Below are 14,030 nucleotides of genomic sequence, written 5' to 3'. Positions count from 1 at the left end.
AGAAACGCGTTCGGTTGTTCACTCCATTGAGCGACTTTTTAGACCTTGCCACTTTTGGCGGCAAATTCGTAATTATTTTTAATTATTTTTCAATTTACACTTCATAAGAGAATGTGTGCTAATTAGCGGAAAAATGCAGACAATCTCCGACTGGCAAGCGGAAATTTTCCCAATGACGCAACATTAGGTCCACGTTACGCATTGAAGATTCAGCCAGCTGGTTTTCAATGGGAAAGCGTGTGCAAAGCTAGTAAGTGGCTTGCAAGAAACGGTAGTTCTCTATTCGTTTGCTGCCGGTTCGCATGGTTTGAGCGGTTACGACCAAAACGTGACGAAATCTAAATCTGTGTTATAAAATCTAACGTAATCCCAGCCAACCAGCGGATTTTAGCCGGCGATTTTATCTGTTCCTGATCTATTCCAGAGCTACACAAAAAAGGTGATTTATCTTGCTAGGAGTTGCTTATTTGCAAAGGTTTTAAATTTTAATTACACGCAAGAATAGATAGAGCCGCAGTTAACCTAGAAATTAGCGATTGGTTATTAATTACTTAAGGTCAAGCCAGACGTGACTATTGTTAGCAGGGGTTTCTTTCAGTGGTTTTGCTAGTTGGAAACACTAGTGGAAAAGAGACGGGGCTATAATCGCTCGTGTTTCTTTGCACTGAGCAGGCCTAAATGCCAACGGTAATGAATTGACGTATTTCAAATACACAGGGTGGTTTATAAACAATAAATTTAATTAAACAATTTAATTAAATTTCAAATAGAAAAGTTCATATTAACGCCACAAATTATAACGGGAAATTTTGCGTTTTTTGACTTGAGTATATTAGATATTAAGCAGCACCAGTTTTTTTAAATAAAAATTTCAAATAATTTTTATTTCACTGATACTTGACTGAGTCGTGGATTGTTACAAAACGCTAGTTTAGAACTAACTAGAAGATTGAGTGAGTTCCAGTCGTGTTCCAAGGGAATTGTGTATAAAGTGTATATTTTTTCTGTATTACTGTGTATTTTTCTCAGTTTAAGTAGCTCAAAATACAGCTTTTTGCCTCTTGCCATAATTTCATATCTTAACTCTTTTTCGAGGAAAAAATTAAATACTCTATTGCGTATGGAAAAACTTAAAATAAAATCGCGTTTACTGTGTTGGATGTACCATACATCAGCCAGTTTTTCATTCTAATAAAAATGTACGGCTTTAGTCTTGTTTTTAGTTAAATTTAGTGATTAAAATATTTCACTTGGTGGTTATTTGGCCACGCTGAGAGCATGACTTTGTCTGAAAAACTTGGACGGTTGGTTTGGGTTAGACTAAGTTTTTTTCAGTTTCAAAAATGACTATGAAAGAACGCATTGCTCGATTGGTACCAAATCGAAACTACTAGTAAGTTAAAGCTTCTTTTAATCAGTGCTGGGGCCTTGGTTCCGATATCTAGAATATGGTTCTTCCGAAGCAAGCTTTCGGTGCTCATGATATGAGAATGGCATAACGCCCAAAATTTTTTTAATTTAAAAATTAAATATGGAAGAACGAATGGCTCAATTGATACCAAATTGATCTTATAGGTAAAATTAGGTCTTCTTTGTCGATTGCTGGTCTCTCGTTGCAATATCGAATCTCGGTTTTTAGAAACTAGCTTTAGATGACGAGGAAGTAAAACTGTCAATCTGCTCAAAATGTTTCCAAAGTTGAAAAATTCATTACGAAGAAACGAATTGCTCGGTTTGTACCAAATTGATACAGGTAAACTAAAGCCTTCTTTATCGAGGGTTGAGTCTTCCTTTCCTATATATAAAATGGTTCTTCCGCGATACGCTTTAGATTAGTGTGATGTAAATATGAAAAACCGCTCAAAATGTTTTCAAAATTTAAAAATTAATTTTAAAGGAACTAATTACTCGATTGTTACTAAATGTAGACTGCACTAAGCTAAAACTTCCTTTGTCGAGTGCTTATCCCTCGTTACGTCGAAAATAGTTTTTCAAAGCTTCACGAGCTTTAGATGATCATGATCTAAAAATGATAAATTGCCCAAAATAGTTTCAAAGTTTAAAAATTAATTCTGAGCGAACGAATGACGTGATCGGAACCAAATCAACACGACCAGTAAACTAAAGGTTCCTTTATCTGGGGCTGTTGCCCTTGTTCCAGGATCTCAAACGGTTCTCCCGAAACAAGCTTTAAATCGTCATGATGTAAAAATGACGAACTGCCCCAAATATATTCAAAGTTTAAAAATGCATTATGAAGCAACGAATGGCTCGATTGGTTTGAAATTGCGATTACTGGTAAACCAAAGCTTGCTTTATCCAGTATTGGTCTCGTGAGCTCGATATCGAAACAAAAATTTCAGAAACAAGCTTTAGATAAGCATGTAAAAATGACAAACTGTCCCAAATATCTTCAAATTTAAAAACTCTTCGCGTAAAAACGAATGGTTCGATCGCAACCAAATTTTCGCCACAAATAAACTAGAGCCTCTTTTATCGAGTGCTGGTAATGATTCTTGAGAAACGCGCTTCAAAAGAACGTAACGAGAAAATAAGCAACGACCCCATTTTCAAATCTGACTCAGACTTGACGAGCGACTATGATTGAAATTAAGTGAGTAATTAAGCGTAGATCAGCTAATTTATACCCAATTGACAAACCTATTTTTATCTAGTTGAAATAATGTTTTTATTGCTTAATGGCCTCAGCAACAAGCTTGAGCACCTGATTATACAACAATGTTGAATATATTAAGTTCGATCATAGACAATTGTGTATTAATGCAGGCCGTGAAAAAAAGTACAATTATGTTCCATTTTTTATAAATAGATATCCGATGCAAAACAGTTTTTGCAAGCACCTGAATAATGGAAATTTTTACCACAAAGTGACTTGCAGATACCGAGATGTGCTCAGGCACCGCTGGAACCGGTTTCGAGTCTTTAAGCTCCCATCAGAAACCGGTCGGAGGGTGACTGAAGCGAACACATCGTAAGATCTGCACCTACTTGCATCACAAACCTTTAACGCCTCTGATACTGGCGGAGGTTCGATTCTTTTTTAAGTGTATTTTGCGTCAACTAATCTAAATGGTAAATCTTAATCCAACAAGACTTTATGGTGTGAATTCGTCGAGATTCACAATAAAATAATCAGAACTAAATCAAGAAATGAAAATTTTATTAATAATAATCGCTTCACAAATAAATGCAATAACCACGATTAAAGAAATATAGATAAGTACTCGAAAATCCGGCTTAAACATATCGCACGGATTTCTAAATATACTTAATAAAGTGATGTGTTGCGTCAATAAATATAAAAATTGAAATTAATTTCTCTACTAAAACGATAACGATAGGAGAATATGGATAATGTAAAAAAATTACACAATGCGGTGAATTGTGGATGTATTGCGTTAATCGAGCGTAAAGAGATAAACGATAAAAGCAGTTGCGGTATTTATAAAATAGGTTTACATGAGTTCTTATCTACAGGCGAATAACTCACACCATATCTTCCTAATGGTTGACTGGCAACATCAGGTTTTCGGTATTTTATTCAACAATATATTTATAACAGCTTAAATTTCGGAAATAATCGAAAATATCTATTGGGTCATATGAAGCTATCAGTTATTACCAGAACGAGTTAAAGTTTAAAGGAGTTAAAAGGTTACATCATACTCATCTAACGCCCGTTTCTAATAAGAAATATTTTTTGTCATAAGGGAAGCTTCAGTTTACGTGTGATATCAATTTGGTTCCAATCGAATCATTCGATTCTGCAAAATTAATTTTTAAACTTTGAAAATAATTTGAGTGGTTTGTCATTTATATATCGCATTCGTCTAAAGCCCGTTTCTGAAGAACTCTTTTAGAGAACGCACCGGGAGTCCCATCACTCTATAAACGAAGCTTTAGCTTATTTCTGGTGAACATTTAGTTCAAATCGTACCATTCGCTTCTTCATAATGAATTTTTAAACTTGGAAGACGTTTTGGGCGATATGTCATCTTTACATCATGCTCATCTATAGCCCGTTTCTAAGAAAAATTTTGTTCATATTGGAACGAACACCACATGATTCGATCAAGGAAGCATCAGTTTACGTGTTATGTCAATTTGGTTCCAATCAAATCATTCGATTCTGCAAAATTAATTTTTAAACTTTGAAAATAATTTGAGTGGTTTGTCATTTATATATCGAATTCGTCTAAAGCCCGTTTCTGAAGAACTCTTTCAGAGAACGAACCGGGAGTCCCATCACTCTATAAACGAAGCTCTAGTTTATTTCTGGTGAACATTTAGTTCAAATCGAACCATTCGCTTCTTCGTAATGAATTTTTAAACTTGGAAGACGTTTTGGGCGATATGTCATTCTTACATCATGCTCATCTAAAGCTCGTTTCCAAGAAATGTTTTTTTCATATTGGAACGAAGACCACATCATTCGATCAAGGAAGCTTCAGTTTACGTGTGATGTCAATTTGGTTCCAATCGAATCATTCGATTCTGCAAAATTAATTTTTAAACTTTGAAAATAATTTGAGTGGTTTGTCATTTATATATCGCATTCGTCTAAAGCCCGTTTCTGAAGAACTCTTTCAGAGAACGAACCGGGAGTCCCATCACTCTATAAACGAAGCTCTAGCTTATTTCTGGTGAACATTTAGTTCAAATCGAACCATTCGCTTCTTCGTAATGAATTTTTAAACTTGGAAGACGTTTTGGGCGATATGTCATTTTTACATCATGCTCATCTAAAGCTCGTTTCTAAGAAATGTTTTTTTTTATATTGGAACGAAGACCACATCATTCGATCAAGGAAGCTTCAGTTTACGTGTGATGTCAATTTGGTTATAAGCGAATCATTCGATTCTGCAAAATTAATTTTTAAACTGAAAATATTTTGGGTGGTTTGTCATTTATACATCGCATTCGTCTAAAGCCCGTTTCTGAAGAACTCTTTTAGATAACATACCAGGAGTCTCATTACTCTATAAACGAAGCTTTAGTTTATTTGTGGTGAAGATTTAGTTCAAATCGAGCCATTTGCTTCTTCATAATGAATTTTCAAACTTGGAAGACGTTTTGGGCGATATGTCATTTTTACATCATGCTCATCTATAGCCCGTTTCTAAGAAAAATTTTGTTTATATTGGAACGAACACCACATCATTCGATCAAGGAAGCATCAGTTTACGTGTGATGTCAATTTGGTTCCAATCGAATCATTCGATTCTGCAAAATTAATTTTTAAACTTTGAAATTAATTTGGCCGGTTTGTCATTTATACATTGCATTCGTCTAAAGCCCGTTTCTGAAGAACTCTTTTAGATAACATACCAGGAGTCTCATCACTATAAACGAAGCTTTAGCTTATTTGTGGTGAAGATTTAGTTCAAATCGAAACATTCGCTTCTTCATAATGAATTTTTAAACTTGGAAGACGTTTTGGGCAATATGTCATTTTTACATCATGCTCATCTAAAGCTCGTTTCTAAGAAATGGTGTTTTCATATTGGAACGAAGATCACATCATTCGATCAAGGAAGCTTCAGTTTACGTGTGATGTCAATTTAGTTCCAATCGAAACATTCGATTCGGCAAAATTAATTTTTAAACTTTGAAAAAAATTTGGGCGGTTTGTCATTTATACATCGCATTCGTCTAAAGCCCGTTTCTGAAGAACTGTTTTAGATAACGGACCGAGAGTCCCATCAGGCGATAAAGGAAGCTTTAGCTTCTTTGTGGTGAATATTTAGTTCGAATCGAAAAATTCGTTTCTTCATAATCAATTTTCAAACTCGGGAGACGTGTCGGTCGATATTTCATTTTTACATCCAATCCAACAGTTCCAATCGAGCGGTTCTATTTTTTACGATTAATTTTTAAACTTCTAAGTTATTTTAGGCTGTTTCACAATGGCCACTTAGCTCATTTTAATCGAAAACAATTTCAACGTATTTCTGTTTGTTTAGAGCTTGTGTTTTCGTTTGCTTCTTTTACTACTTATTTGGTTGTAATTAGTTTTTTGATTTTTCTACCACTTTTTCAATGGGTCAATACATATGCGAAAAAGTCCAGTTTCTTTACCCAATTGTTGACCTTATGGGTCGGTTTAATGTCTGCGACTTTTTAGGGGTGAGTCGTCTGAGCTCTGAACATTCATTGGACAATTAGCAGACAATTTCCTTAAGTACTTGAGGGCTTCCCTTAACTGTTTTTTCTCAAATTATTTATAGTGGTTCATCTTTCTCTGCTTTAAACAAACACATGATAGTCACGCATTTTCATTACTGCATTTACTGGTACTGGTTACTTACGCGCCGATTATAGTTTGGCGGATTTTGCTTTCCACTAGTAATTACACTGCAAAGATTCCTCAAAGTTTAATCAATTTAACCTTATCTGTATATAAGTAAACAATTTTAATTGCAAACCATCATTGCGTTAAGCGAAGTCAATTGTTCGACGGTGATTTGCACTTTCCAGTTATGGCACAAGAAAACGGCTTTTTGCCTTATCCAAAGGGATTTGCAACCGCTGCCATTCACCACGCTCAAGAGCCGGAAAAATGGGACTCTATGGCGGTGGTCACTCCTATTGTGACTTCCACCACCTTCAAACAATTCGGACCTGCAGAGTTTAAGGTAAAACCGCCCTGCAAAACCCTGGTGCTTAACCTAAACCCCTAAATGTTTTAGAAATATGAATATGGCAGGTCGGGGAACCCGACTAGGGAAGTTTTAGAGCATGTTTTGGCTAAGCTGGATGGCGGCAAGTTTGGCTTAGCGTTTTCGTCGGGTTTGGGCGTAACTACTGCAGTATTGGGGCTCTTAAATGCTGGCGACCACATCATAAGGTAACCAGTTATTATATAGGCAAACTGGTGTTGTATTTAAAAAACATATTTAAGTGGAAGCGATGTTTATGGAGGCACCAACCGGCTGTTCAGTAAAGTGGCCACTAAGTTCGGAATCGAAATTTCCCTGCTGGATTTCACCGATCTGGCTAATGTGGAAAGCCACATCAAGGCGAACACTAAGGTGAGCAGGTACTGCCGTGATGTTGCTAATTTAGCAAAGGATTTCTGTTATTTTGTTCACTGCTTTTATATATTTTTTAATTTATCAACGCAGTGACTAAATGGTGATTGATTGCACGAGTCTTGCTGACAAGTGCTGCTGAAATTTTTATATAAATGCCACTTGAAATCCTGAAGCCAAATCTTGAAGATAACTGAAAATTTGATTCAATTTTCGGCTGAAGCGTTGATGAAAAAATATTTGTGCAGATTAATCCAGTTGGAAACTAGTAAACACCTCTGTGCTTCTTTGTACTGCAGTACTCAATAATTATCCTCTTAAGCGCGTTTTTAAGATTTTGTTTCAACCTTCCTCCTCTTCTGGTTTGTTGCTCTTTTACGCTCCTTCAAAGAAAAATAACCGGCTTGCGCTCAAGCTCCTATTTCAGTACATTTTTGTTTGAATTCCAGCTAATCTGGACCGAAACGCCCACAAATCCGACTATGCAAGTGGTGGATCTGCGAGCTGTTTCCAGCATAGCCAAAAAACATAATCTAATCCTCATCGTGGATAACACCTTCCTCACCCCATACCTCTTTAGGCCGCTCTCCTTTGGTGCGGACATTGTTACTTATTCTCTCACTAAATACATGAACGGGCACTCAGACGTCGTCATGGGAGCTTTGGTAACGTCCAATCAGGACCTTTACGACAAGCTGAAGTTTTTGCAAAACTGTAAGTAAGCTTGGTGATTTAGTCACTGCTGATCTTTAAAGGACCTTCCTCCAGCTATGGGAATCGTCCCCAGTCCCTTCGATTGCTATCAAGTGAACAGGGGGTTAAAAACGCTGGCTTTGCGAATGGAGCAGCATAAAAAGAACGCCCTGGTTATCGCGAAGTACTTAGAAAGTCATCCTAAGGTGGAAAAAGTTTTGCATCCCGGTAGGTTGCTTTGCATTGAAAATCCACCCTAAATCATCTAACAAGTTGTTTGACTTCAGGCCTTCCATCTCACCCTCAGCACGACCTGTTCAAGAGACAAACCAGTGGGCACAGCGGCACATTTTCCTTCTACTTAAAAGGGGATCTCAGCAGTGCCAAGAAGTTCTTAACTGCAGTAAAACTCTTCACATTGGCTGAAAGCCTGGGAGGATACGAGAGCTTAATCGAACTACCGTGCGTAGACGAGCTGTAGTTTCAACACCAGATAAATTTATTTGTCGGCTTTTGGTTACAGATCGGTTATGACTCACGCCTCAGTTCCTCCAGAGCAAAGAGCAGTATTGGGTATAACCGATTCCTTAATTCGATTGTCTGTCGGTATTGAGGACATTGAGGATCTGGTTGCCGATCTAGAGCAGGCTTTCGCCGCTCTATAAGTCGCCTCATTTCGGGGGAACAATCTCAGGTATGATGAGCTTATATTCAGCCAAAACTCCAGGTGATAGTTGATTTCAAATAGCTTATACAGGATGTTGTAAAAGCAATGTCCATTCAAGATGGGAAAAGCAATGCCATAATCTACAGTTATTTATTTCTTGCTCAAAAAGTTTCACAGTATGGTTTTTTAATGCTCTGTATAGACTTAATACTTCCAATGAAATCTATCGAATTTTGTACAGAATTGGATCATAGATGATGAATGGAAGGGTGTGCAAAGATGCAGTATTAATGATAGATAAATAGCTATTGTAGAACGTTCCTTGGGTTCAATTTGCGGCAGCAATTATTTTTGTTATACTTGTAACGTCCCTTATTTATTGCAAAAATAAAGGATTTTCATTTAACTATTCTGGTCGTTTTTTTTTCAGTTTATACGTCCATGTTCTTATCATTGTCCTTTTACTTTTTCGTTTATTGTGATATTTTTTACTAAGGACACACAGGAGAATACACAGTGTTGTATTATGCGTGAGTGCGGACTTTCCACTCTGTTTGTTTTAAGCCGACCGATTTAAGGCGAGACTCAATATTTTTTGAGCGTTGAGAGTTTTTTTTATTTTTATCGCTCGATAGTACTTAAGGCGATTTAATTTCCATGTTAGAAATTGACTATAGTTTTTAGAAAAGTTTTAGAATGAGAATTAAAACAGGTTACAACACGAATATTTGACTTTGAATTCACTTCACAGCTCACAAAACCATCGAACTATAGCGCACTGTTTGAAATAAAATAAAAACCGTTTTTTAAAATAAATATACATGTATATATATTTTTATGAAACAGTACCCCTACATACATAATAACATTTATATTATTTACATTTAGCTGATGGGCCAAATATTGTAACAGTCACCCTAAGCAGGGTCTGATGGAAAGTGAAAATATTTAGCCGCTTTTTACGTACATTTTAAATACATACAATGACTTAAGGTATGATGGCACATCTGCTATAATATGATGCATGGATGGATATAGCATATTTCAGCAAAAACGAATTAAGCAATGAAATGATTGTGCTGAATACCACTATACCCTTCTCTGTTAACTTAAAACATAAATTAAACTATTATTTACACTGACATATTTTTTGTGTGCTTCTGTAATCATCTATTTCATTGCATTTCACTCGTTTTAATTTAACGTTTTTATCGTCCGATGGTTAAGTAGATTTTCAGACGATTATTACAAAAGCACCATTATTCACAGCCTCCAACACAATCTGGTTCCATAAACCGTTTGACTAAAACCTCCAAAACCGTTCTAGCAGATCTTAATTTACGAGTTCACACACTCGATAAGGAAAAATGCGAATTAAATCAACTGTTTTTCGTTAAATAACAAAATGCAATATCTGGCTTAAAAATCACATTCAGTATCGTTGAAACTTGCCGCAATAACACGGATAAAATATTATACATATTTTTGGTTCTAAAGATATCGATATAAACATACTTATTATAGCTTTATCACTTAAAATAAAACTGTACAACACAAAAAATAAAAGGGATTAAAATAAACAATTTTAACTTACTGACCAAAAATAAATAAAATAAAAACTATACGAGTGTCCCAAAAAATATGAACGTATGCATAGTAGCATAACCAGATTCTATGAAACAAATCTTCTCAAAACGCCGCTGAATATCGGCTTTTATTAAATAACTTTTAAAGTACTGGATATAATTTATTATCAGTTCTCATATTCTCTCATATTCTCTCTCTTATTATCAGTCTCGCACAAAACAATATGTGCAAACCACTTCGAATAGATTGTTTCGTTTGTAATTTTTTAATTTTCATATTTTTATTGTACAATTCAAAATTTGCGAAAGCTATCAGTGAGAATCTTTAGAATTTTTGGGGCGATTTTAGTGGAAAACGAGTACCATGTTGATGGGTGATTTTTGCAAAATAGCCAAATGTTTTTCGGAAAACCCCCCAAATGGGGCTCATTTTCCGCTGAATTTGTCCCGAAAACCCGAATATGCATGGAATTACTTGAAAAATGTTGCTCTGAATGTCGTTTTATTTCATGTATTCCTTTCATTGTGGCTAGCGCAGTTGGAAAAACTTGAATTTTTGAATAATGCAACAGTGTCTTTTAGTTTGATGCTTTTTCTGGGCATTACGCAGTTTGAGGCACTTTTCGGTCAAAATTACAAATTTTCTCGAAAATTATTCAGGGGATTGCAATTATGATGCAACATTCTTCTTTCCGGGCCATTTTACCGGAAAACGAAGTTTTTTTTAGAGCTCATATTATTTTAAAATTTTTTGTTTCGAAATTCCCAATTAGGAAAGCATGAAAAATGGTGGCAAAATGTAATTTCTAGTCAAACAAGAGTAGCTTTATTTAGCTTCAGCTTCAAAATATCCAAAATTAGTGTTCTGGAGTCATACAGGGTGTTTAAAATATGAGCGTTAATATCTACAAGCCGGTCGGTGCCTGGCGAACTCTAACAGCCAAAGTTAGTTTAAAATACACTATTTTAAGAGGCCTCAACTACCGCAATACAAATTCAAGTAAGACCAAGTATTTTAAGAAGTTATTTAATAAAAAACGATTTTTAGCGACGTTCCTTTACAAGGCGATCTTGGTAGGAATGTATTCTTTTGACACCCTGTATCTTTGTGCATTCGAAAGCATGCTCACATTTTCTGGATACTCTGCATACATTAAGCGACTACGACATGTTTAAAATCAAATGAACTCCTCTATTCTGCATTTTGGTTATTTAAACAAGTTTCAACTTTATTATCGTCAAAAAAACTATATAAAACCAACCGATAACAGCATTGCTACTTGCATTTTACGAACACTTTCTAATAACAAAAAAACGTTTTTTGTGTATAATGATTATTTTCGCATAATATTGCGAAGCGGCGTGTTTTTTATCAGTAAAACTCAAGTCAGATTTATTTTGCATTTTTTTGAATTCATTCAGTGTTAAAATGTAAGTTTTCTATGAGTTCACCGCAATTGGTGCAATAATTATTGGGAAACACCACTATTCTTCTTGTATTATTACATTATTGATATATTCCTGGCATGCAGCATTCCGGTTGTACGTAAAGTACCCAAATATTTAAAAACTCAGATATTTTGTTTATCGAATTACACCAGTTTAAGAAAAAGCCCAACAACGACGCCAATAATGTAAAGAATGCAAAATAGCAATTTTTCAAAAATACCTTTTTTCTGTTTTTGGGCATTTAGGCTCATCCGAGAAATTTTCTTCTGAAGTATCACAATTTGCGCTCAGCGCTCAATTAACTCAATGCTGCTCAGACCAAATAATCATAAACACAAAAACCTCAGTCACAATCCTATCAGTTTCCAGCTCTTTGCCCTGCCACGACCTTCTTTGATAATACAACCTTGTTTTTCTACTAAACCATGCTTTCATTGTCGGGTGCTTGAATGCTGTAATCATTCAAGACGCCCTTTTTAAGGGACGCGTTACTGGATTTCAAGCTGTTGCCACTAAATATGCCCACTAACCATTTAGTGAAGGAACTTTTTGGCGCCAGTTGATTCTGGGTGGTTGGGAGAGCGTCCAAGGAATGCGTTCTGAGAAGATTTTCCACTAATTAGTGACCAACGCCTCAAAAAGCTTTCAATACTCACAGTTTCGCCTTCGAACAATCGCTGACAAGAAACTTGTTAACATCACTGCCACCTCTTCGTCGCACTATTAGAGGATTTTGCACCTTTGGAGGCTTCAACAGAGGCACTTGCGCGTCTTCAATAAACCCGTGCTGTTCCTCTTGGGGCATGTTGAGTAAATTGCCATTCGGGAAATTGTTGTTCACCATCTTGTCTTTCGGTATTGCTATTATCTGAATTTCGCCGCATTTATCACAGTTGTCTAAGCTTTTCGTTGAACGTTTCCTGCCGGTGAGGAACGAATCGATCAGATCCTTGGCCGTAGTGGCTGGTCTTGCTGCGCATAAAAAAACACTTCGGTTTAGATTGTTCGTTGATTTTTTACGTTCTTGGACTTACCAACAAACGGCAATGGATCCAAAGACTTCGATTCGCGCACCTTATTCAATCCTCCATAACTCTTGTGCGGTTCCTCCGAGCTAGACGCAATGCTAGACAACACTCTTCGAGGCCGAGGCTTTTGTCGACCCTCTTCTGGTTTCTCGAGGATTTGGCTTCCGAAGGTGGTATTAATCGTCAATTTGGACCCTCCCGGGTCTGGAACATGCAAATTGTTGCGGTTAACTTTAAGAAAATGGCGCGACTGCACCATTGGACTGTAATTTTGCAGGGTGGACGAGCTTTCCAGTTCTATGCTGGTACCTGAAACGTGTACTATTTGGTAATGGTTTATCGTCTTCTATTAAAAATGGGTTTGATTTTAGAGGCGTTGAAAAAAACCCAAATTCAATTTCAAAAAGCAGGTCTTCTAGTGTATTTTCAACAACTACATTTTCAACAGATTATCGTTGATGGAAGAGTATTTCGGCTCATAATTTCTGAGCAAATGAAGTTGTCTTTCCGATCTTCAAATGTTAAAAAGCTATTTGATAATATTAATAAATTCATTTCATCAATCAGAAAATATTTTTTTTTAATTTTCAAACACTGTTTACCCTGCGAATATGGGATGATCTATTCACCTCAAATTTGAAAAAATATTTTTGGGGAAACCGCCAAACTTTTTTCGCTATTCTGCCAACAACTCGTAAATGGTTGCAAATACGAAAAAAAATCTGGTGGTTAGAAATTTTCTAAATTGAGTGCGGAATTTGAAAAATGTGCCGCTAAACCTGACTGACAAACTACAAAAGTTTAATACAATAAATCTTACAAACGTGTGATACCGTGGTCGATCTATACGTGACCCACGGAAACTTAAGTTCCCGTTAGCCCAGATCTATACCAAAAAGCTTCATTTACAGTCAAATTGTGAGGAAAATGTCTCAAAACGAACAAGAGTTGGTGCAAAAAAACTCAATTAAATTTCTAATTTCAACACTATATTTCGGGAACGAAGCGATTGAGGAAATACGTTTATTTGAACTTTTCTATCGAATTTTTCAAGTTCTATCGCATTTTTTATTTTTCCAATTAAAAACTCGAACTCGATATGGATTGGTACAAACATTTTAATTAAAAACCTTGATAAAAATACTATTGGCCAACTAAAAGACGTTTTCAGTTGGTCAAAATTCGCGTAGACTTTTCGCAAAGGCGCGTAGTATTCGGTTTCAGATGCATTCGATCACGTTTTATTATTTTCCTCGAAAATGAAGCATTTAAGGACATTTTTCCAAGAAACAGAAGAGTTTCCTTTTGAATTGAATGGACTTTCTACGGAAGTAATATTTACTAGATTGGAAAGCTGAAAATCAGTGCTTTGCCTTTGTATCCAACAAAAGAATGCACAAAAAAGTATCCTAAAAAAGTCCTGCTTTAAGGAAAGCATTAACCAATGAAACTGTACGATATCCAGTTATTTACAATACCCTGTATATACAGGATGTGCATAGAATGTCTATATGTATAAATGACTGATTTATCCTAATTTGTTTAATCGAAAAGG

At 35.9% G+C, this 14,030-nt stretch overlaps 2 protein-coding genes across 6 annotated transcripts in view; one reads left to right on the top strand and one right to left on the bottom strand.

Annotated features, from left to right (window-relative positions):
- The first annotated feature begins 212 nt into the window (after positions 1-212).
- LOC109535168 (cystathionine gamma-lyase) lies at positions 213-8,821 on the top strand. Of its 3 annotated transcripts, none has more exons than XM_019901034.2 (8): positions 213-439; positions 6,499-6,656; positions 6,711-6,868; positions 6,923-7,052; positions 7,502-7,766; positions 7,821-7,973; positions 8,033-8,207; positions 8,269-8,821. In XM_019901034.2, exons 2-8 carry the CDS (start codon positions 6,501-6,503, stop codon positions 8,408-8,410), a joined length of 1,179 nt encoding a protein of 392 aa, XP_019756593.2. In that variant the 5' UTR covers positions 213-439; positions 6,499-6,500; the 3' UTR covers positions 8,411-8,821. The 3 variants fall into 3 exon arrangements, with proteins under 3 accessions (XP_019756593.2, XP_048522816.1, XP_019756592.2); XM_048666859.1 differs by lacking the exon at positions 213-439 and having other exon boundaries at positions 6,432-6,656; positions 8,269-8,439; positions 8,654-8,821; XM_019901033.2 differs by lacking the exon at positions 213-439 and having other exon boundaries at positions 6,432-6,656.
- A 400-nt stretch (positions 8,822-9,221) lies between these two features.
- Positions 9,222-14,030, bottom strand: part of LOC109535170 (receptor-type guanylate cyclase Gyc76C) — a 48,025-nt gene continuing 43,216 nt past the window's right edge. For 2 of the 3 annotated variants that reach the window (XM_019901035.2, XM_019901036.2), the window contains 3 exons: positions 12,482-12,784; positions 12,104-12,419; positions 9,222-12,046 (listed from right to left, as the gene is read on the bottom strand). In XM_019901035.2, the coding sequence (XP_019756594.2) occupies positions 11,866-12,046; positions 12,104-12,419; positions 12,482-12,784 (800 nt within the window). In that variant the 3' untranslated portion in view covers positions 9,222-11,865. The remainder of the gene's footprint in view (positions 12,047-12,103; positions 12,420-12,481; positions 12,785-14,030) is intronic. The other variant, XM_019901037.2, reaches the window with a different exon arrangement.

This window comes from Dendroctonus ponderosae, unplaced genomic scaffold (genome assembly GCF_020466585.1).
Source record: "Dendroctonus ponderosae isolate FM_Combo_2020 unplaced genomic scaffold, Dpon_F_20191213v2 Dpon_F_20191213_5, whole genome shotgun sequence".
NCBI lineage: Eukaryota > Metazoa > Arthropoda > Insecta > Coleoptera > Curculionidae > Dendroctonus > Dendroctonus ponderosae.
This window is presented reverse-complemented; position numbering and strand designations above follow the sequence as displayed.

What these genes read in the sequence shown, in the direction of transcription:
- LOC109535168 (XM_019901034.2), top strand. Translation starts at nt 6,501, where the DNA reads ATGGCACAAGAAAACGGCTTTTTGCCTTATCCAAAGGGATTTGCAACC. An exon ending in GCTGGCGACCACATCATAAG is followed by an intron (nt 6,869 to 6,922) that starts GTAACCAGTTAT and finishes AACATATTTAAG; the next exon opens with TGGAAGCGATGTTTATGGAG. An exon ending in GAGAGCTTAATCGAACTACC is followed by an intron (nt 8,208 to 8,268) that starts GTGCGTAGACGA and finishes TTTTGGTTACAG; the next exon opens with ATCGGTTATGACTCACGCCT.